Source organism: Pelobates fuscus, chromosome 2 (assembly GCF_036172605.1).
Source record: "Pelobates fuscus isolate aPelFus1 chromosome 2, aPelFus1.pri, whole genome shotgun sequence".
Classification (NCBI taxonomy): domain Eukaryota; kingdom Metazoa; phylum Chordata; class Amphibia; order Anura; family Pelobatidae; genus Pelobates; species Pelobates fuscus.
The window spans coordinates 319640572-319665660 of record NC_086318.1 but is presented as its reverse complement, the minus strand read 5'-3'; the positions used below and the strand labels follow the sequence as shown (position 1 = coordinate 319665660).

General features: G+C 42.0%; 1 protein-coding gene across 1 annotated transcript in view; it reads left to right on the top strand.

Annotated features, from left to right (window-relative positions):
- MTRES1 (mitochondrial transcription rescue factor 1) overlaps positions 1–16036 on the top strand; it is a 58471-nt gene extending 42435 nt beyond the window's left edge. Inside the window, exons 3-6 of the mRNA XM_063441797.1 lie at positions 5964–6015; positions 8319–8763; positions 14897–14969; positions 15057–16036. Of these exons, the coding sequence (XP_063297867.1) occupies positions 5964–6015; positions 8319–8763; positions 14897–14969; positions 15057–15236 (750 nt within the window). The 3' untranslated portion in view covers positions 15237–16036. The remainder of the gene's footprint in view (positions 1–5963; positions 6016–8318; positions 8764–14896; positions 14970–15056) is intronic.
- The last annotated feature ends 9053 nt before the right edge of the window (positions 16037–25089 follow it).

The window sequence follows — 25089 nt, the reverse complement described above, 5'->3', positions numbered from 1 at the left end:
TCATTTGATAAAATCAAGGAAATGGTTGATGACTGGTTAAATGTTATTTATTAATATTACATAGGAGTAGATCTTAAATCCCTAGAAGAGGTCTAGCCAGCATTGAAAGGGTTATTTTTAACTGCTAGCTAAGTTCTATTGCCCTACACTGAAAGTTTCTTTACGATCTCTGCACACTGAAACTTCACATTCTTTGTCTCTGTGAAGCCCATCGTAAATCAATCTTGACAACTAATGCTTTAGACTTAAACTACGTCTTAGTCATTAGGAAATGTTGTTTTAAATTACCATATTGTATTACATATTCATGTTATACTAGAATTCCATTGATTATTATCATGCATGTTACTCATCATTATTATTTAAATTGTTAAGAAATAAATATCTATTTTTATAACAATTTGTGATTTTTAATTACCGGTATATGGTTATACATTTCATTTAACACGATAACGATTAAGGATCTGAGAATTGAAAATCGTGGGCAATTTTCATCTGTTTACATTATTATCCCATAAATATCCCCACAAGGCAATGCTTCTTGTGAAAAGCAAACCCAGAACTGGTGTGTGTTTTTTTATAGGGCAAGGCAGCTGTAACCAACACCTCCAATCTCATCTCATTGATTGGACTCCAGTTGGCTGACATCTCACACCAATTAGCTCTTGGAGATGTCATTAGTCTAGGGGTTCGCATACTTTTTCCACCTGCACTGTGAATGTTTACATGGTGTGTTCAATAAAAACATGGCAACATTTCATTATTTGTGTGTTATTAGTTTAAGCAGACTGTGATTGTCTATTGTTGTGACTTAGATGATGATCAGATCACATTTTATGACCAATTTGTGCAGAAATCCATATCATTCCAAAGGGTTCACATACTTTTTCTTGCAACTGTATATATATATAAAATATAACTAAATACAACATATATATATATAATCTATAACTAATAACTAGATACATAAATAATCTGAAGCAAACTATAATAGATAGACTAAATACCAGAAACATCAAATATATATATAATAAATATAATATATAAATAATAAATATAAATCATAAATAAATTATAATAAAACCCAAAGCCACCAACTAGAAGCAGGAGGCAGTGGTACTCTGTACCTGTACTGACTGCGGAGCAGCAAAGAAAGAGGAAATGATGCATGGGAGGGGAGTTTTATAATACCTAACTTTTTTCTGATTGGTTGTTTTTCTGTGCTGCTGTGGAGTTCTAGTAAAGAGAGACTTAAGCAAATACAAAGCCTGCTGTCATGTTATAAAATTATGGCTTACAGCTCATGAAAACCCCAAATCCACAATCTCAGTAAATTAGAATATTGTGAAAAGGTGCAATATTCTAGACTCACAGTGTCCCACTCTAATCAGCTAAGTGAGACATAACACCTGCAAAGGGTTTCCGAGCCTTTAAATGGTCTCTCAGTCTGGTTCAGTAGGAATCACAATCATGGGGAACACTGCTGACCTGACAGTTGTGCAGAAAACCATCATTGACACCCTCCATAAGGATGTTCCCAAAGTGCTGTATCAAAGCACAGTAATAGAAAGATATGTTGAAGAGAAAAGTGTGGAAGAAAAAGGTGCACAAGCAGCAGGGATGACTGCAGCCTGGAGAGGATTGTCAGGAAAAGGCCATTCAAAAGTGTTGGGGACTTTCACAAGGAGTGGACTGAGGCTGGAGTCAGTGCATCAAGAGCCATCACACACAGACGGATCCTGGACATGGGCTTAAGATGTCGTATTCCTCTTGTCAAGCCGCTCCTGAACAACAAACAACGTCAGAAGTGTCTTACCTGGGCTAAAGAAAAACAGACCTGGTCTGTTGCTCAGTGTTCCAAAGTCCTCTTTTCTGATGAGAGCAACTTTTGCATCTCATTTGGAAACCAAGGACCCAGAGTCTGGAGGCACGCACTGCAAGATTCTTGAAGTCCAGTGTGAAGATTCCACAGTCTGTGTTGATTTGGGGAGCCATGTGCTGGTGTTGGTCCACTGTGCTTTATTAAGTCCAGGGTCAACGCAGCTGTCTACCAGGAGATTTTGGAGCACTTCATGCTTCCTTCCACAGACGAGCTTTATGGGGATGCTGACTTCATTTTCCAGCAGGACTTGGAACCTGCCCACACTGCTAAAAGCACCAAAGCCTGGTTCATTGACCGTGGGATTACTGTGCTTGATTGGCCAGCAAACTCGCCTGACCTGAACCCCATAGAGAATCTATGGGGCATTGCCAAGAGAAAGATGAGAGACATGAGACCGAACAATGCAGAAGAGCTGAAGGCCGCTATTGAAGCATCCTGGTCTTCCATAACACCTCAGCAGTGCCACAGGCTGATAGCTTCCATGCCACACCTCATTGAGGCAGTAATTGCTGCAAAAGGGGCCCAAACAAAGTACTGAGTACATATGCATGCTTATACTTTTCAGAGGTCCGATATTGTTCTAACTCCTTGTTTTATTGATTGCATGTAATATTCTAATTTACTGAGATTGTGGATTTGGGGTTTTCATGAGCTGTAAGCCTTAAAGGACCACTCTAGGCACCAGACCACTTCAGCTTAATGAAGTGGTCTGGGTGCCAGGTCCTTCTAGGGTTAACCCATTTTTTCATAAACATAGCAGTTTCAGAGAAACTGCTATGTTTGTGAATGGGTTAAGCCTTCCCCTATTTCCTCTAGTGGCTGTCTCACTGACAGCCGCTAGAGGCGATGCGTGATTCTCACTGTGAAAATCACAGTGAGAGCACGCAAGCGTCCATAGGAAAGCATTATGAATGCTTTCCTATGTGACCGGCTGAATGCGCGCGCAGCTCTTGCCGCGCGTGCGCATTCAGCCGACGGGGAGGAGAAGAGGAGGATCGGAGGAGGAGAGCTCTCCGCCCACTGCTGGAAAAAGGTAAGTTTTTACCCCTTTCCCCTTTCCAGAGCCGGGCGGGAGTGGGTCCCTGAGGGTGGGGGCACCCTCAGGGCACTCTAGTGCCAGGAAAACGAGTATGTTTTCCTGGCATTAGAGTGGTCCTTTAATCATCGCACTTATAACAAATCACGGCTTGAACTATCTTGCTTTGCATGTAATGCGTCTATCTCATATATTAGTTTACCCTTTTATGTTGCATTACTGAAATAAATGAACTTTTGCAGGATATTCTAATTTTTCGAGTATCACCTGTAAGTGCTGTTTGTGATATTAAAGGAACACTATAGTCACCTAAATTACTTTAGCTAAATAAAGCAGTTTTAGTGTATAGATCATTCCCCTGCAATTTCACTGCTCATTTTGGAGTTAAATCACTTTATTTCTGTTTATGCAGCCCTAGCCACACCTCCCCTGGCTATGATTGACAGCGCCTGTATGAAAAAAAAACAACTGGTTTCATTTTCAAACAGATGTAATTTATCTTAAATAATTGTATCTCAATCTCTAAATTGAACTTTAATCACATACGGGAGGCTCTTGCGGAGTCTAGCAAGCTATTAACATAGCAGGGGTAAAATCTTAATTAAACAGAACTTGCAATAAAGAAAACCTAAATAGGGCTCTCTTTACAGGAAGTGTTTATGGAAGGCTGTGCAAGTCACATGCAGGGAGGTGTGACTAGGGTTCATAAACAAAGGGATTTAACTCCTAAATGGCAGAGGATTGAGCAGTGAGGCTGCAGGGGCATGTTATATACACCAAAACTGCTTCATTAAGCTAAAGTTGTTCAGGTGACTATAGTGTCCCTTTAAGTGTGTGTATGTGGGTTGCTTGTAATATATTTGTATATAAGGCTGGCTTGCTGTGGTACTGTGTGTGAGTATGTGGCTTGCCTGTTGGGTTATGTATGTGTGTGGGATGTCTGTGATATTAAAGGGACATTATAGTTATCTAGATCACTTCACTTCAATCAAGTGGTCTGAGTGCAGTGGCCCTGTCCTTTTAACCCTGCAATGTAAAACTTTGCAGGTTTTATAGAAAAATAATTGTTTACATTACAGGGTTAAATCCAACTCTAGTTGCTGTCTTCTTCTTTGTCCATTTAAAATGTTGAAAGGTATGGTATGGCTACTAATAGTTTATTGATAGACTTGAGCAGGGTCCTCTTCAACATATCGATCCTGTCAGTTTTCTTGTAATTGTCCTATTTATAATTAAATCCCCTTCTAATAATATTGTAAAGTGCTACGAAATCTGTTGGCGCTATATAAATGGCAATAATAAATAAATAAATAATTGATCATTTCTAGCCATCAAATGTAATAAGTGCAACTGAGGCTAGTGATAAACTACTTATTCCATTAACTAGTTCTGGTAAATCAGACTTTAAACACCAAAACGAGAGGCTCATGACTGATGTACTTATGGAGCTTCATCCTGGTCAAAGAGGGGTCTATCTGTAACAGCAGACAGACCCCCTAAAATATATGGCTACAGAAATTACAATGTGAGTCATATTTTATATTATTTCTATTTTTTTATTTTTATTTTTTAAGCATTATTATAAAATGCATTAAATAAATACAGGGTTGTGATTTTATTTTTTTTTATTTTTTTTATACAGTAACATCAATTTCCTGCCTTATATTATCTGTGAAATTTTGATGCAGTGGTTGGGAATAATGCCGTAGTTGTGAAGTCAACCTGCAGGTGGCGTTAACTAACTCCAACATAACTATCTGGCAAATCTCAAGCGGAAGAGGAACAAGAACCAAAAAGAGGCTTGGAACGCAGCAGGGGTGTCAGAATACAGTGTGTGTGAGAACAGATCTATCCAGGACATAGTCTGACAGGTGAGCCATGCTAAGGGGGTGTGCAGATAAATGTATGCTGTTTCTGGGCCCCTCAATGCAGTATGACATAGTATGCACCACTACAGGACAGGCTACTCTATGGCTAGTAAATATACTGAGTGAACACGTTAACCCTGAATGGTAAAGTGTCCTCAATGTCCTTCTTGTACAGTAGGGGTGTGGAGTATTTTGAGCCTGACCTCCTTGTGTTGCTTACATAACCATCGCTCAGTAAGTTTCCTTAATGATTCTGATGCACACAGTTCATTGTAATTTGTAGTTTCACTAATAAGTCTTCAGTTAAAAGTCATACATTTAAAAAAATATATATAATGTTTTTATACAAAGTTTGCATGTATTTTTTTAATAACACAGTACTAAACCAGGTAGATGTGCAGTTATTACACCTCCACAACTATTGCAGATTTACACACTCGCTACTGAATTGTAAAAAATTCAAAGTGAATTTACAAACTATAGGTCAAAATAGCCAAATTGGAAGCATTCTCCATCAGCTGTTTGTTCAGGTTTGCCTAAAATTTAAACTTAAATGGACCCTATAGGCCAGGGGTATGCAATCCTATAGTAGTAACGTGCCAAATGCATATTTTGAAGTCACTTGGTGTGCCTGTACTATTTTTATTTAAATTGAGAGGTTTATGTTACCATATTCTGCTTGTGTTATTTGTGGGTACTGCAATTGCTTTGTAGCATTGTATTTATGCCTATGTGGGCAGTTATATTGTATAGAAAACATTCATGAGTAGTTTGTGACATTGTGTATGATACCTATGAATGGGGGCCGTTTATGGAATTGTGTGTGTGGATCAGGGGCAGACTGACAACTCACAGGGCCCTCTGGCAATGGAAGACCAAGGGCCCCCTTCTGGTGCAAAGTTTTTTGGATACTGCTACTTTTCTCCCCCTTCTTTGTGTGGCTCTCACACAGTTATTATATGCATGCTGCCCTGCACCCATAATAGCTGTGTGAGAACCACACAGTCATGACTCCCACAAGGTTTTGCTTTTAAGAGGTTAATCCAACCAAAAACCGTGTTTAAATAAAACACTGTTTTTGAAAAGAGTAACCCTGACTGGCATGCCTCAACCCCCTATTCCAACTAAAATAAAGAAATAAAGCCAATGTAATTATAAGCTTTCTTCGTGTTTGCAGGTGACATCACAAGCGGCATCCCCCACATTTGTTTTCAATGATACAAGTCCATGTAAGTAGCCTCCAAACGTGTTTGTAGGCTAGTTGTGAGGTTCAGTGTGTGGGATGCTGCTTGTGATGTTGTGTTCCTGTATGTCAACGTGTTGTTTTAGAATTGTTTGTCTTCTTTTACCTATTGTACTGCGCTGCAGAATATGTTGGTGCTATATAAATGGTTTTAAAAATTGCGTGTGTGTATAATGAGACAGTATGCAGTATTGCAATGGAGGGGATGCTGCTTGTGATAAGTGTCTGTAGGGAGGCTGCATGTGGTTTTCCATGTGTAGGGATGCTGCTTATTGGACTGTGTGCATACAGTGAGGCTCCTGGGGGATTTGCGTGTGTGTATGAGGCTGTTTGCAGTGTAGTATGTGGGTGGAAATGGTTAGTTGTGTTGCAGTGTGTGTGGTAGAGGCTGTTTGCAGTGTGTGTGGTAGAGGCTGGTGCAGTGTGTGGTGTAGAGGCTGTTGTATGTGTGTGGGATAGGCTCTAGTAGGCGTCTGGGGGATACTGGGGCTGTAGTTTGTGTTTGTATGAATATTAGAGGTTCTACTGTGTAGGCGATATAAAAGCTGCAGTTTGTGTGTGGGATATGGGCTGTAGTAGGTGCATAGGGATTTTAGTAGCTGCATGGGGGTATAGTGGCAGAGGTGGATGCTGGGGGAGAGAGGGACTGAGCCAAGTGATGGGGGCTGAGGTTAAATTGTATGGGGATTTTACAGACCTGCTATTTCTGCCAGGCTGCTCCTTAGCTTCAGCCACTCAGCAGATTGAGGAGGAGGCAGGAAGACATGTCACTTCCCCTCACACAGAGCTCCGCAAAGAGAGGATAGAGGAGGATAGAGGAGACCTGGCAGCAGCAGGATTGCTGCCAGGTATCATTCAGTAGGTGAGGGGACACATTGGGGGAAATAATTGTGCCTCTCTGGCTGGGGAGATCTCTCAGCCAGAGTGAGTGCATGGCTGTTCAGCCGGCCGGGCCCCTGACTGCCTCGGGCCCTCGGTCATTGACCAATCTGCCCGAGTGGTCAGTCCGCCCCTGGTGTGGATGGTATGTCACATTGTATGTTTGGTGTGTGTATGTGGATAGTCCGTAGTGGTGTGTTTGTGGGGACTGTGTGTTTGTGTGTGGACTGTTTCTATTATTTGTAAAAGTGGGAGTTTTATTCTGCAGTTCTGTGTTTTTCTAGAAGTGATTTCCCTGGGGACCAGTATGGACGGGGCTGGCCAGGTACAGGTCAAGGGCAGGAGCTGTGATAGCAGCTGTGGGTTTCCTACTCCAGTGCGGAGTTTTGTTCACCAGTGCTGGGATATAGTGTTCTGAGATTACTTCCTCTAAAGGCTGCAATGTGTAAATTGAGGATCGCCCTTCACCACCTGCAATCACCACTTGGTTTGCACTAAGGATTCCTGATGGGCCGTGCCTGTTTAGCTCTGGTAGCCTTGACTGCCATGTATGGCACACGTGCCGTAGGTTGCTGACCCTTGCTATAGGCAGTCAAACAACTTCATCTTATTGAAGTGGTCTAAGTACAGTTTGTAGGAAACGGCAATAATTACATTGCAGGATTAAAACTGCGTCTAGTGGCTGTTAATCAGACAGCCACTAAAGACACTTCCTGCTTGCTAAGCGACTTTTGGTCACCTGGCGCTGGGTGTCCTCACTCTCGACATGAGGATATCCAGCATCCGTAAAATCCCCATAAGAAAGCATTGCAGCATATGAATGCTTGCTGCGGAAGCACATTAGCCCCCCCTGCCAGATGATGTAGAAGGCAGCGGAATGTCGACCTAGAATCGGGTGAATACAGTAAGGCTTTTTTTTTTTTTTATAAACGTGGTGGAGTCTGGGGCAGAGGGAGCTCTCGTGCTAGGAATGATGCACTATGGTTAATCCTACAGGGGAAAAAAAAAAATTGTCAAACACCGAGGTCATGTTCTCCCTGCAGAAAAAAGCCCTGTTTACATTTGTCAGCCTGCATGGACAGGCTGTTTACAGAAAAAAAATACATTTAAAGGACCACTCTAGGCACCCAGACCACTTCAGCTTAATGAAGTGGTCTGGGTGCCAGGTCCAGCTAGGGCTAACCCATTTTTTTTTTTATAAACATAGCAGTTTCATAGCAGTAGATCCTCTATATATCAAAAATAGTAATGCACTCCACCTTCCTTGATGTACTTGCCCGGTGCTTATCAGCAAACAGATACAGCCAAAAGTACAAGATAGCACTCCAAGTATGTGATGCATACTTTGCCATATAAATGCTTTTAATCATAAATAAATTTGCAGTGTTTTTTTGTTGTTGTTTTTTTTAGCAGGCTATGAAATGACAGGAGTCAGATTATCCCTCTGTGCCTTCAGAACTCTGGAAAACTGTGCCAGACTTTATCAGAAGCAGCATGTAATTAAGTGTACCACATGCTATACACATTGCAGACTTCTGTCAAACAGCCTAGACCACCACAGAATGCCCCTTACCGGCAGGTACCCCTTACATTCCTGTCCAGTTTTCACTCTGCGTTCAGGAAACATATATGGAAACTCAATCAGGTTTAAAAGTAAGAAGAGCCAGAAGAAAACTCATAAAGGCACATCTCAAGAGGACGAGGATGAAGAAGATGAAGATCTTGAGGATGTCAGTGATTATGAAGATGAGCCAGAAGACCCCAAAATCCCCAAAGATTATAAAGATCTAGAGAAAGCTGTGCAGTCCTTTCGATATGATGTCATCATTTCAGCGGGACTAGATATCTCACGAAAGTAAGTGATACTCCATGCATCTTATCTCATCTCCATTACCCCCAAATTAATCATTTTGAAGGCATATTGAAGGTAGATTTCTCTACACTAGATTTTTTTTTTTTTTTTTTGTCAATCAATTTTTATTGAGATTTTCCAAGTTAACAACAGTATTACATAGCTTAAGTGGCAAACATAACTCTGTGTTTAACAAGTGCTAACATGTTTACTTTGAGTATGCAGATATAACAGTGAAAGGGAACATATCTCGGGGAAACAAGTCTAGCTAGGTCTTCTTATCCATTGGAGCATGTTAATCTCGGTCGGTGCCTATCTGGCCTCAATTTCGTGCACTTTTGATTGGTGGTATGTAGTCCATCTCCCCCCTATTATCGTCAGCTTAGCTCCTGTCTCAACTTTGCTAGGGTATCACCTTAGTACTCTGATGTCTTTGTCAAGCTAGCCTGTAGTCAAGCTCTGTCCATGTGGGAGTTTCTGGTTTTTACAGCGTTAGGTTCTGGCCTCTGTACCTTGTGGAGCGTGTATGGTCAAAGGCTCATTAGCGGGGGGGGGAGGGGTATTCGTCGCCCCCTGTGAGTCTTGTATTAGTAGGGCTCCGTGTTGGGTCGGCTAACTGTGTTCTTGGGTCTACGTTTGTCTTAGGGCCCATGTCTGGGCGACTTCTGGTTCCTGTGCCTACGTGTGTTTCCACTTGTCGTCAACTGCAATGTTGGCCTGTCTGTGTGGCGGGTGCCAGACTTGTTCTGTTCGGCCGGTCTTTGGCTCTTGTCTGTATCCGACCACAGCGTCGTTTGTCTGTCTGGGTAGCGTCTTGCCAGGGTGGGGCTAGCCTTGCCCACCGCCCTGTGTTGTGGGGAGGGGCGGGGTTGTCAGGTAAGGGGCAGGTAAGGAGGGAGGTGGGGAGGGGGGGTAAGGTAGGAACAGGTAGGGTTGGGGATCCGATGCCCGGGTGAGGTCCTTCCGAGTTTTTGCAATTCCCATGACCTATCGACACGGGGTATGTGTCGGCGTGTCTATGCGTCCCGAACCAGCCTCCCCGGGCCACGCGCCTGTCCCATGTATATCCAGGCGATTCCCGTAGAGACGTAGAGCAGCCAGGGGTACCACTTTAGTGCGCATTTGTCCGAACGTCCCTGCAGGGAGGTCATCGGTATCTTCATGTCATATATGTTCTCAACTTTGTCTACCCATTGTCTGAAGGTGGGTGTCGATGTGTGTTTCCAATGCAGGGGTATCAACGCCTTCGCGGCATTCAACAAATGGATGGTAAGGGAGTGTTTGTATTTCTGCGTGGGGATGGGTGTATGGTGTAAGGGCATCATCATGGGCTGTAGGGGGAGGTCGTCCTTAGTGATTTCTTTGATTTTTGTATTGATCAGCTGCCAGTATGTCGTTATGCGTGGACATGACCACCAGATATGTAGGCTTGTTCCCAGGGCCGTGCCGCACCTCCAGCATTCGCCCGCATTAGCTCAGTCGAAGTGTCTAAGGGTGTCGGGCGTTCGATACCAATGTTACAGCAATTTGTAACTGGTCTCTTGAATCTTTTTGAACTGATAGAGCATTTGTGGGTTAGGAGGACTATCTTGTCCCAGTCCTGATCTGAGAGTTGTGTACCGGTTTCCTGTTCCCACTTGCTCATGTATCCCAGGGGGCTGGTGTCCATGACCCCTCGTAGGGTTCCATACAGGAGTGACACCCCATGTTCAATGTGTCTCCTACTCGTGCATAGCCGTTCAAAATCCGTTGCCTGTGAAGGTGGTCCTTACCGGCTAGTCTGGCAACATAGGTTTGCACCTGGTGGTAACGAAATTTATCTAACTGGGTGGGTTGCGATTCCCCCATCAGGTCGGGTAGTGGCCGAAGTGCTCCCCCTGAGCACCACTGACCCACATACAGCCAATCCGTCTGTTGGAAGTTCCCAAACGCCGTTGGGGGGGAGGCCCCCAGCCAGGTTCGGGTTGTGCGTAATAGGGGTCAGTGGGTTCGGTGAGGTTGTTAACTGATGGGTGTGACGGATTTTGCACCAGATTTTGAGTGTCGCATCGGTCATGGGGTTATCTGTGCGTAGCTCCGTGAATGTGGTGGCCCCCAGCCAAAGTCTCGAGGGAATCCTGCCCAGTGTTTGCTGTAGTTCCATGGCCACCCAGTGTTTCGGGCTTGCGCTTACATGCCAGTCCGTGATCCTGTGCAGATGCGTGGCTCTGTAGTAATTGGACCCCGACGTCAGCCCTAATTTGGGTCGCTCCAGGACCGATCTGCGGATGCGTGATGGTCTATGGTTCCACACGAACCCGCGTATGGCCATATCTACCTATTTGAAAAATTATTGTGTGATTGATATCGGCAGGGTGGCAAAGAGGTACAGCAACCATCTTGACCGCGTTAATACGGCCGAACCAGGTGATGTACTGTGTCGTCCAGCGTTGGAGGTCCTGTTGTATATTCCTGAGGAGAGGTAGGAAGTTTAGCTTGTATACTTTCGGCAGATCTTTCGGCAAATAGGTGCCAAGGTATCGCAGCTTCACCGCGCACCATGAGAAGGTGAATTGGGCACTGAGTCTATGGACATCGTCTTCATTCCGCATTATCGGCATAGCTTCCGACTTATCGAGGTTGAGTTTCTGATTGGATACTTGGCGGAAGCCATGGAAAGCCTGTAGCAGGTTGGGTACCGAGATCAAGGGCTGTTCCAGAAAGAACAACATATCATCGGCGTAGGCCGCTACCTTATGTTCCTCCGTGCCCACTCGAACCCCCGTTATTCCCCCATCCCGTCTGACCGCCTCCAGGAAAAGTTCCAGGGTGAGGGCAAACAGGAGGGGGGACAGGGGACAACCCTGGCGGGTTCCATTGCATATTGGGAACGGTTTTGTTAGGGCTCCATTCACGCGTATCCGGGCAGTCGGCGTAGTGTACAGGGCCGAGATCCACGAGCGCATATATATGTGCCAAAGCCCAGGTGCCGTAGCGTTTCATTCAGGTATACCCAGTCCACCCGATCGAACGCCTTTTCGGCATCCGTCGAGAGGAGGACGACATCCCGTCCCCTGGATCTTGCACTATGGATAATGTTCAGCGCCCGTATGGTATCATCTCTGGCTTCCCTACCAGGGATGAAGCCGACCTGATCCGGATGAATCAGGGCCGGCAAAATCCGGGATATCCTCAGTGAGAGAGCCTTCGTGAACAATTTTAGGTCGGCATTCAGCAGCGAAATCGGCATTCAGCAGCGAAATCTAACTAGCACAGTTAGATGGATCCTTCCCTTCCTTGGGGATCACCGTGACTGTGGCCGCCAGGGTGTCTGTGGGGAACGTACATACCTCCCGTATTGCTGTTTAGGCTCGCCAGAAGTCTTGGCAAGAGCACCTCTTGGTATATCTGTAGGTACGTCAGGGGGAGGCCGTCGGGGCCTGGTGCTCGATGTGGTTTCAATTTCTTCAGTGCCGCCATTCGTTCCTCCAAGGTCAGGGGACTGTCAAGTTATTCTGCGAGTTCTGGTGTGAGTTTACGGGTGACATGTTGAGCCAGATAGTCTGTGACTTGTCGGTGATGAGTTTGTGCTGCAGCTCTATGTTGGGCTCGAGACTGATTGATTGTACAGGTCCATGTAATAAGCCCTGAATGCTTCCAGGATGTCCTCCGGCATTCCAGTGGTTCGTCCATTTTGTGTGCTTATCTTGTGTATGTGTTGGGATCTTCATTTCTCCTGGAGAATTTTTTCCAGAAGTCTGCCGTTTGGGTTGGTCTGTATGGGTAAGTCCCGGGTTGACTCGATGTGCGTTTCTTGGAACACCGCGTGGTAATGGGGATCTTGGTGTTTTGCCCGGGTCTCCGGTTCCGCTCTGGGCCTCATTGGCAGGTTATTTCGCGTTGCCGCCGGAGGTTGTGAGCGTTGAGACACCGTTGCGGTAGGCAGTTCCAGCGTGGTGGTCTGCATTCTGTTGTTCAGCTTGGCCCAGAATTCCGTGAAGAGTCTGTCCAGTCTGGACTCCAAGTCGAGTTGCTGGCCCCGTGCACACGAGGTAGCCCCCATTTTAATTGTCTGCATGTTGAGTTTGGCATCTCAGTTCAGGGTTGCAGGCTTTTGTTGCCGGGATATCCCTCTCCGGCAGGGGGGGGGGGGAGGATGTGTGTCGTTGAGGGACCTTCGGTGAGAGGCATCGCTGCTGGAGGCATTGCTGTAGGCATTGTGCAGAGTAGTCGCTTTAATTTTCATAGATTTGGCCCGTTTGGCCCGGAGCTCGTCTGGCATGCGACCGCTCAGCTTGGCCGCTGAGCTCCGCCCCCTATTATTCCTATTTTTGCCTCTTGGAGAAGAGACAGACTTTCTTGGGGCAAGAATATGTAATCTATTCTGCTGTATTGTTTGTGTACCGATGAATAGTAGGAGAAATCCTTGTCCTCTGGGTGTGTCACTCTCCAACAGTCTACTAACCCAGTCCTCCTGGTCAGGGATCGTCGTATCGATCGCAAACAGTGCGCTGGGATCGTGCTTGTGCCCCGCGAGGAGTCCAGGCTTGGAACCAGTGGGGCATTGAGGTCTCCGGCCAGCACCAAGAGGCCTACTCTGAACCTGTCAAGCCTGGTTAGGGTCCTAGCAAGAAAGGTGTGCTGTCTTCGATTGGGGCTATATATCCATGCGAAAGTATAGGGACGTCCACGATGGAGCCCTTGAGAAAGATATATAGTCCGCCTGGGTCTATGAGTGTCTCTTTGTGTCGGAACGGTACAGTGTGTGCGAAAAGGATCGCCACTCCTGTCTTCTTTGCGTCTGGGTGGTAGCATAGTAACCCTGTGGGAAGCGCCCATTCTCAAGTTTCGGTGCGTCGCTACCTCTAAAATGCGTCTCCTGCAGGAACGCTACGGACACCCTTTCCGCCCAAAGCCTACGTAATAGCTGTGCGCGTTTCTCGGGTAAATTGAGACCCCTGACGTTGTGGGACCACAAGTTAAGCTGCGCCGGTCTAAAAATCGCCATGTCCTCCCAATGAGGGCCCCCCACCCGGGCTTACCGGGGGAATGGAAGAGGGTAGGCCCTCTCGGGTGGTAGTGGTTGTCTTTAGGAAAGAGGGGGAGGGGGGATAAGTCGGTGGGGTACACTAGATTTTTAATCAGCAAACTCCTTTATATTAAATTAAACCACAACTAACAAGGATTGTGGGAATGGATTTCCAGATATATGCGCACCAGCTTAAAGGAACACTATAGTCACCTAAATTACTTTAGCTAAATAAAGCAGATTTAGTGTATAGATCATTCCCCTGCAATTTCACTGCTCAATTCACTGTCATTTAGGAGTTAAATCACTTTGTTTCTGTGTATGCAGCCCTAGCCACACCTCCCCTGGCTATGATTGACAGCGCCTGCATGAAAAAAAAAACTGGTTTCACTTTCAAACAGATACAATTATTTAAGGTAAATGACATCTCAATCTCTAAATTGAACTTGAATCACATCCAAAAGAGGAGGCTCTTGCAGGGTCTAGCAAGCTATTAACATAGCAGGGGATAAGAAAATCTTAATAAAACAGAACTTTTCATAAAGCTTACGTTGTTCAGGTGACTATAGTGTCCCTTTAATATTAGTTTCACTTTCACCTCACAGTGCATTGACTAAAAGAATACAATCTCCTGACCACCTGGTTTATAAGGGGTTTTGGAAAACTTGATTTTGCTTCTGTCCTCCCCTCCTACTGTATATTGTGTGAGGGAAAGTGTTGTGATTGTGGCATTCTTGTTATAATATGCTGATCTTGCACAAACATTTCATTGAGTTTTATCAAGAACAAGAAGACTTACAATGATCACATTATGTAAGTTATCAAATCAGGTTCATATAGGTGAACAGCTGTAGCAAAGCATGGAATGTTGCTATGATAACAAAACGATCAGCTGAGAGATCGTGTTGATGGTCTATGGCTTTGGGTTCAAGGAGTTTCAAACTTCCAATTCCAGGCCACTCCACCTTCCACCCTTCTTTATTTCTTGTTCCACTCTTTTTTTTTTTTTTTGCTCATATATTGTCTAAATGTATGCTAAAATTTGACATTTTGAAACACACTCGACTGGTATAAATATATATATATATCTCTATCTTACCTTTTTTTCCTTTTTCTTTTATGATAAAGCAAAGTTGAAGAAGCGTTTTACAGCAGCATGCTGCGGCTAAATGGGGAAAAACTATGGAAGAAAAGCAGAGCGGTATGTTTCTATGCAATACATTTTACAGTATTTTAGAAGATATTATTTCACCTGTCAATATTTCTACCCTTTTTATTTTTATTTTAGGTTAAAATTGGGGACCACTTGGATTTAATTATTGAAGAAAATAAAGAAACTGAAACGTCAACAGTGATGAGAGTCATCTTAAAAAAAGTGGCAGAGGAAAAGACTGGCACTGAAAAATACAAAGTCACATTAAGACGATGGAAAAACCTAAAACTTGCAAAGCAGGATGGACAAAAATAATACATTTTGTATGCGTTGGTACTTAGGAAGAAATACTATATACCGGTATTTAAAAAGCTGGCAGGTCAATTTGTGCATCAACCTTCAAACACCCCAAAAATGATTGTTTTTAACAATCACCTGCATGAGCACTAGACTGAGACTGTTAACCCTTCTTTCATATCACCTGCCTGTGTGTGCTTTTTACAAAACACCAGATCAGAGCTGTAATTTGTAGACATTGCAACATCATGGAAAAGACCATAACTGATGGACCTAAATTTTTACTCCTTATCTACATGTATTCTAGTCATTTTTTCGTGTGCTTTTTTCCCATAAAAATTTTTTTAATGACACTGTAATGTTTTTTTGTAGATTGAGGGGTTGTGACCTGTGCATTCACAAGGCGTGCATAGGTAGGAAGCGCCGGTTTGACAAAATCGTTGGTGGTGCTGAGCTACAGGAGGTGCGCTTATTACATTATGATGTATAATGTCATTTCTTAAAGGACCCCCACCATAAAGAACTTCAGCTGGAATTTAAAATGAATTTCAAAGTTCCCAAATTCGAAGCATAGTTGACCTTTGTCCTTAAAGCTGAAATTCACTTTGACAATTCTCACTGTAGTGATTATGTAATTAATAACTCAGAGTGTGCTTCTGTGTGATTGACAGTATTATGAATGGCTTATACAACTATTAACATTAAATGACAATCTGTAATCATAAGCAAGTGGCCTCCTGGGGATGGGATATGTAAAATTCATGTGCTGAAGAGGAAAAAAAAAATAAAAATAATCCAGGCAATTCATTTGGGATCAATACATGTTTTATTCATTCCTTTATATTTTCATAGAAATTTTAAATGCAGCAATACCCTTCACTTTCCATTTGATGCCCAACGCCATGTAAAAGTAATAATGTCCAGTAAAACAGATCTGGCAACCCTAGTTATTGAAAATATCAACTGTTTAGATTATGAATACCTAAAAATAGTTTGAGTTTTAGATTTCACCTGTAAACTTAAAGGGGTAACTTAAGCACCAGAAACACTTAAAGGGACACTATAGTCCCCAGCACTACTACAGCTTAATTTAGTTGTTCTGGTGTCTACAGCCTCTCACTGCAGGCTTTTTAATGTGATCCCTGCCGTTTCAGAGAAAAGGTACTGTTTACATTACTGCCTAGTAACACCTCTAGTGGCAGTCACTCAGATGGTTACTAGAGGTGCTTCCTGAGTTAGTGCTGCACAGTATCTGCATGCTGTAAGAGAAGATGCTGATTGGCGCAGTGTTGTGTTTTTTTCCTATAAGAAAGCATTGGATTGGCTGAGCTCAGGTTTGATGATCTCCGCTCTGGAGGCAGGGCCAGCCGCTGCAAGACCAATGTGGCAGAAAATTTTAGTAAATCCACTTTTTCTTTTTGTTAATAAAAGTTTTAATTGGTCACTGTGCATAAAGCGAAAACAATTGAGGGATACACAAGCATTGAAACTATTTTTCATAAATTACATTTGGAATCAGACAGTCACACAGGGCTAAGTAATTAAATGACACCAAGATCTGCAATCCAATTACATAGCATATTGTGCAAGTTAAGTACTCTTATGTAACCTAAAGTGGTGCAAGGTACTCTTAACCATACCGCTGTAAACTCACCTTTTTACTGCAAGGAGAAAAGGTCAGGGACCTAAATGGATAGTTTGCCACTATAGTTTTAGGAATGATTGTGTTCCTGACACTATAGTGTTCCTTTAAAGCTGGGCTCCCCAACAGGTAGATCCCCAGATATTGTAAAACTACAACTCCCTTGATGCTTTGCATGCCTTTAGAATGACAAAGCATCATGGGAGTTGTAGTTATACAACATCTGGGGATCTACCTGTTGGGCAGCCCTGTTTTAAAGAGATACTATAGTGCCAGGAATACAAAGGTATATTCATGGCACTGTAGCTCCCTCTGTTTAATTCAGTTGAGCTGAACTCCAGCGGCAGACAATTTCTCAGAGGTTTGGGCTTGCAAAGGCCTCAGCCCAAAGATCTGCAGCTTTTGCAAGCAGTGTTTTTAGATCTATCCCAATGAAAAAATACATATTTAATACATGTTTTAATTTGGGATATAGCTACTATATTCCTGCTCTATATTTTGCCACACCTCTGTGTAGATATAGTAAAGACAAAGGGACATATAATATATATATATATATAATTACATTTCTGAGACTGTGTGCGCAAATACAGAAATAGAATAAACTTTACTAGTAAATTAATAAATATGTGTATATCAGACCCATTAATTCTCCTGCAGGATAGAGTGACCCCATATCTTGTCATGTTGTGGTTGGAAAAGCAAGAAGTGGTTGAGTTTATAGTCAGATACCAAATTATGAACAAATAAAATCCATTTACACACTTATTACACATCCAACATACATAGAAAAACAGTATTTTAACCATTCATTACTAAGGCGAATTCTGCCTATAAAAGGGGCAGCCTACCAAGAGTAACATGCAAAGGGAGAAGCAAGGATTACATACAAACCACTTTGGATTTAACACACCGCAGGGGCAGATCTTCATTTGTAAAATGCCAGTGCCATGTATAAATGCTCATGTACTGTGAGCGGTAGTTCCCTCATCGTCTTTCAGGTTTCCACCGGAATAGAGCCCTGTGTGTGTGTGTAAAGCAGTTTTTTTTTTCTCTCTGAAATGTATTCTTAATTTCTGTATATTTCCTTTGCACTTGATTTGTGATGATAGTAGTTTAATTCACATAATGGTATACGGTGAGACCTGGATGCTCTCATTACTCATTTAAGAGTGTGCATGGATTGTAGGTATTTGAATCTTTTAGTTATGAAATTGTGGAATGAGTTAACAGATTTTAATTTGTTGTATTCATACTGCATCCAATTGAAACCTCATATCTAAAATAATGATTTCCATTTATCTTTGGTAAAAACAAGTTTATTTAATAAATCCTAATTTAGGTTGATAACAGTCATGTATTCGTTTATCACTACAATGACATAAAAAGTTAGCTTAACATGATAACAAAAAGTAGTATCTCACAATAAAACTACATATTAAAAAAAATAAAATCAAAACGTTAAAGTGTTTGGGAGTGAATTATCTAACCTGAGATGCAGAACAGCATTTTTTATACATTTTTATATGTTAACATCGTTATAGCACAATTCGCTACCTCTCTGACATTGTCTATCCAACATATTCAGAACAGCAAATTATATCAGACATGCTATTTACATCCAATTGGCTAGACTAAAACATATAAACAAAAATAAGTCGGGGTTCATAAAACCTTTACATGAGCAACACATCACTACCTAGCACGCTGGTGATTCTGGTCCCACATTTGTGAACGAGCTAAATAATATAAATGTGCAGTAAACTATGTTAAATCTAGGGCACTTTAAAATCTAAACGCTATTTGCATAAAATTATATAGAAATGTAATTCCATATCATACAGGTCAAGGTAAATTGGTGAAAATTGTTTCAGACTAAACACTGCAACGCAGATTTTTTTATCTCTCTACTTGCCTTAAAACATAGGCACATTTTTTTTTCTCCTTCATTGGACAGCTCCATATACAACATGTAATGCTCTCATGCAAGATTTGTTAAGATAGAAAGCAAGTGCATCTACAACAAAACAACCTGCTCACTGATTCACCATAGCCTGGAGCAAGCCATGGACAGTCTGGGATTTAGTTAAGGCAGTTTACAGTTGTGCGTAGGCAGTTCCAATGCAGTGTGTGAATGTAAGCATGTAAGTTTTTTTTTTTTTTTTGTCTGTATGTAAAAATATTAGATGTATTTATTACCCGTGAAAATGTTGCCTACAAATGTATGCCGAGTGATTCTGTAAGTAAGGGTTTTAGAAAGTTTTATATTTTTATTGTGCTGTATGTAACTAATTGTGTATACTTATGTAAAATGATGTTGAGGCGGTGGGTATACATCTGTACAGGAGTTTAGATCTGTAAAAATAAGTATGCATGTACGTCTATCTATCTATATATATATGTGGGGTTGCGTGCAAGTAAGTAAATGTGCTGGGGTTAAATTTTTTTTGTAAACTTCTTTTTATTTTTCAAATTTAAACTTATATCTGATAAGCATTGGCGAGACTTGCAGGTATCTAATTGGCATCGCTTCAGGACACGCAGGTCCCTAACATTGTAATTTTTTTAAGCTTGCATCACATTGTAATAGGGTAATATCTCCTCATAATAACTCAGTTGGGTTCAGTGTTGTGTTACATATCGTGCTAATAGAGGTAATATGGAGAGCTTCCAACTGTCGAGCAGTATAAAATAAACATTGTAACAAACTAAACTTACGGGTCAAAGTCACGTTTTCTGAAGTTTTAAGTTCACTTACAGGTGTCTGCTTTTAATCTCAATTAGGGGGAAAAACTGAAGACCCGCAGGACCCTTCAAATTTCAGGAAGGGACACGCAGGTTCCAGTTCAGATATTTGTGTGTTTCAATATCAGGTATTGCAAGCAACTGCAACCTGTAAAGTAAAACGGTGTGACCTCAGCAGCTCAGCTCCCGGTTGGGCATATGCTTTAAGTGTAGTGCAGGCAGGTGCGCCTTAGTGTGGTCACTCTCTGTGCCACGTCCCGAGCTCCAGGGCATAGGCCCAGTGAAGAAGAGGATGGGAGAGAAGGTGGTGAAGCGGGAATGAGAGACCATGTAAGAGGAGGATGTGGTATGAAAGCGGGTGCGGATCATCTCACCCACCTCCTGGTGTCTCCTACTGGGGATAGTCAAGTACCTCCCCCCGCGGGTCCCTTACCCTCCCCCCTTCCCCCAGATAACTGGTCAAGAACTCCTACGTACCCGCATGCATAAGTCACTGTGCCTATAGGTCCGTATGCGTCTGTGCTTGGTCTTTGGCTGCGCACCACAGCTCCTCCATGACCCGTAGCACTTCCATTTTGGTATACCAAAGGGTCAGCGTTGGGGCCGTGTCCCTTTCCAGTACAAGAGTATTATTTGTTTTGCGACGTTAACAATGCGAATGATCAGGGAGCGTTTGTAGCGGGATGTGGGGGATGTAGTGTGGTGTAGAAGATAGGTGGCTGGCCGGAAGGGGGTGATCTATGATTTATTATTTTTGAGTTTTTCCGATTATAATATAGATTTGGCAACCCTGCCGAACAGTGTGCGAGGATCAACTTAATGTTGTGTTATCTAGAGGGCTCTGAAAAATACTGGTATAGATACTACACATTTGTGGTGAGAGCAGTGCCAGAGTACATGATTTGTCAAGTTACAGGTGCAACCTCACATTACATTTTGTGATCAAATATACTGAATAATAAGAAGGATGAATATTTTTGATGGAATTTGCTATGGCAAAATTTTATTTGCACAGAGGGAGGAAAGGAAGGAAAAGTTTTAATCTTCTAGAATAATTGTTACGTTTTCTCTAATTAAATATCATCAATTACCAGGGTGTATAAACAGATATGCTGATTTACAGTAAAGAATGACGAGTACAGGTTAAAACATGGATGTGCTGCTGATTAGCTTAAGTGCGTGTGTACTATATAAAAATAGAATGTATTATTAAACAATAAAGCACAAAATTGGTGTGAATGAGGAACATAAAAATTGGCCATAAAAGAACGCTCTTCTTCTTCCACATATAATTAAAATAATTTAATTGGATTCAAAATGTTTATTTATTTTTTAAAATGCTAGAGCGTGAATCTAGCATAGTCTCCAGAAAGGAAAGGTTACATAAAATAAAAACAGTTTAAGGAGATACGGTCGTGTTTTGAGTGCTATTACTTTTATGTGTCCATTATTCTAATTAGCATCTAGTATATCTGCACATCTAAAGGCAACGAGCCCAACTTAGAACTACAACTATGGCCATTCATGCTATTTTATCATAAATGTATTGGGAGATTATGTGTATGTACATCATATGGGAGTGGATAGCAGTGTGCAACATCTACATCTATGTAAGGCAACAACTTTGGAGGAGACAGAAGCAATCTTCAGGTAGGTAAATCTTAAAGGGACACTCCACTTCCAAATACCAATGCATTTTTCAATGTAAATATTTCTAAAAACAGCTTGCAAAAGTTGCTGAACTCTTGTCTGCAGCCTTTACAAGCCCCCCTCCTCCTCTACAGTCATCAGACTTTCCAATCCAACACAATGACAAGTCTTTGTAACTCAGGTGCTCTGGGCAATAGAATTGCCTCTTGCGTTTAGCAAACACAAAAAAAAAACACATGCCTCCCACTCAATCTGATTTTAGGGTCCTGTCCCAACTTTGTTCCCTTCCGTTTCACTTTTGGGGACACCTAGGAACAGTACCCAAAAAACAGAGTGCATCATTACACATTAGCATTGAAACAGTGCTCTCTGCATTGATTGTGTGCCCTTGGTTGGCTCGATTGGCAAGACGTCTATCAATTGTTTGAGTGAGGTCAGTGACATGATTCACATCACTGACCTGCCCCATTGTACCATTACCCACCAACGTCCTGATGAAGGGATGCCTAGGTGGTGACGTATGTAAACAGGCAGTAACAGGACCGTTTGTCTAATTGACAGCCCGGGGGTTGCAACCAGGATAATTCAGAAACAGTGCGCATTCTCTATTAAAATTTGCACTTTTTGTATAAGAGCAAAACTCCGAGCAGGATATGGAGTTGCCCATTAACTTTCATTATTGTTGACGGTGCGTCTCGGTATCTTTCATGACCAGCTTTCTTTAAAATACAAGACAATTTGCAGTACTAAAGGGAGAAACTGCTAAGAAACAGGATTGCTATTATTTTAACAGAATGGTAACAACGGTGTTGTATGTTTGGGTTAAGATAGATATATATATATATCTATATATAAAAATAAAGAATTCATGATGCTTGCATTCCTAGGTTAGAATATCAGGCACAAAACAGGTAAAAAAAATTAAATAACAATGACCGCATTACAAGGACTTAGTATAAGTAATAATAAAATATAACTTAATTTATGACATTAAAAAATATCGACGTTTCAGCCCCAGTACATGGGCTGTTTCATGGGCCCATGTATATACACACACACACACAATATACATAGAACTATGGTACGGAGTTGTTAACAATAGTGGCAAGTACCAAGCTAATATAGCACAGTAATGTTAAGGCTATAGCCTACCCAGACTAATTTCCCTGAAGGAAATACAAGTATGGTGCCTGCATGAGGTGACACTCCACAAACCTAGGTAGGTTTGATAGATGTCAAAGATTTGAAGGAGGTTGATCAATTAAACTTGCTCCAATATTCATGCAGCAGTGGGCCTGTCAGTTTTACTGCTTAGACGTAAAGGGTTACTACTCCAAGTGTCAGAACCACCACAGCCCGCTGAAGTGGTTATGATGCCAAGCGTATCCTGGCCCAGTTCCCCCGCCAATGAGGCAAACTGTAAAGTAACGGTTTGCCCTCTTTCCTGGGTCCCTGCTGGTCTGATATTGCGCTTCAGGCTAGTTCACAGAATTGACACTAGCCTGTCCAGACTGGTTAATAACGCCCCATGATGCTGTCAGAGGGGGAGTTAAACTCAGCATGTGCAGCGTTTCACAGCACTTCCACAATGCTAGACATGCAGACTGCTGGCACCATGACCACTTCAAATCACTGAAGAGGTTAAGGTGCTTGGAGTAACCCGTTAATGAGGAATTTCACAATATTCTTCTGCAGCAGTCACCCAGAAAATGTCACCAGTAGTGATTACCCCCCCCCCCCCCCCCCAAAAAAAAGGAAATAAAAAATTGTCACTTGTAAAATATCTGCAATTTCTTCAGGAGCCAGGAAGTAGCTGAAAATTCTCAGGTAATCCTGGTCCTTCAACTATCTCACAGGTTTATTCACTAAAGTGTGAATTGCTTGGAATTTAAATGAAATATTATGCTGGAAAAAAAAGCAATTACTATACAGACCAGACATAGGCCACCTTTATATGCCAGTTGTTGTAGACTACATCTCCCATAATGTTCTTGCAGCTATAATGCTGGCAAAGCATCAGGAGAGATGTAGTCCACAACATCTGGAGTGACAAACGTTGCATACTCCTAGACCCTTAATCTTACAAAGTAAGCAAGTACCTCTATGGCACAAGACAACAAATGCAGAGACACAATAAAAGGGCAGGTCCTAATGCAAGTCAAAGTGTTTATCAAGTTTGTAGTGTCTTTTTATAAATACACTTTAAGCCGAAGGTAATGCCCATTTTATATGAATGCATTAAAATGTTAATGTTTAAAATATATATGCAAAAAATAAAATAAATAGCTACCCATGTTTGATTCTTCTGCAGCTGCTGCATTTGTACTTCTGACCAGACCAGGAAGAGGTTCCACTACTCAGATGCCTCTCATTCTGGTCTACAGGCTCAGATGTGGGCTCATAAACATAAATGTCCAGCAGATGTTTATAGAAGGTTTAAGTTCAGCCCCCCCAGCAGCGGCTCTATTCATGAAGTAGATTCTGATAACCATCTATTTTCAACCATCCGGAGGACGCTATCATTTTATTGACAGCCCCAAATCACAGTTTGGCATACAGAATTCAGCCACTCATGCCCTCAATCTAATCTTATGTGGTAGGCAATGAAAACGTTGTATAGGTGTAACTGAAGACAGGGAGAGGCTGATTAATTAGCAAAATCGCTATAATTACAAAAAAAAACATGCTCATGGACACCCAGACATGGGAGAATCATACCCTTCTATTTATGCAAAAGCATTGGAAACTGTTATGTTGCCGAGTGTCTTATCAAGGTTAGGGAGAGCCAATGACAGCCCTACTACTGTGTAAAGAGAAAGTCCAGCTCTAACTTGTTTTAAATAGAAATGTCATGTTTAATTTAGCAATAGCTCTGGTTTTAGAGTTTGACATTGATAATTTTTTTTTTCATTTTTTTTTTTAATTGACAAGAGATCTGGAGAAATATTTCTTCTGAGACCAGAGGAGTGGATCAGATTCTACAACATCCATCCATCTCCTCTCTTGTTCTAACAGGAGTTGAGTACACGTCACAGCCTAGCCACATAGAAATGCTGAACTCTAATATGAGTTGCTGATTTTACAATGTGAGTACAAGTGAAGCAAGATAATCAAAACTATACATGAAGCCAAAATCACTGGAGCTTTTGTGAAAGAAATGGGACATGGGAATGGTAAAAACAAAATACTGCCAAGATTTGCGACATGTGCCACTTACAATTATGGTGCTTTAACTTGAAGTACTGCACGTAAAAGCATCAACAGCCCCACTTCCAGCCAAACAATGTATAAAATATTCTCAAAAATGCAAACAATGTTAAATATATTTTGAACATGAATGATTGCACTAAAAGCATGCTATAGATTTGCAATAAAACACATTAATTAGGTGGTAGTTGTTCCATATTCCAAAGATTGGTAAAATTAAATATACACAGTAATTTTATAGTAATTTGAATATTTCTTACGAATGACCTTTATCTTCCTGAAGTGCTTTATGTGTGAAGAGGGGACCCTCTTTTTTGATTTTAAAAAAGTGCAGATTTCAATAGAAATTTACACTTTTAATAATTAACCTAGTTACACCCCCTGGCTGTCAATCAGTCAACCGATCCTATTACTTGTTTGGTTAACTCAGTGGAGCTAAACCTAAGAGGCAGCAATTGCCCAGAGCACCTGCCTTGCAGAGACTTCTCATTGAGCTGTATTGGGAAGTTTGTGATTGGACAGCCACAGAAAGTCTTTGCGGGGTTAGAAGGGGAGGTCTTGCAAAGGCTTCAGAAGAGAGATCTGCAACTTTTATAAACAATGTAATATTAGATGTGTAACAATTTG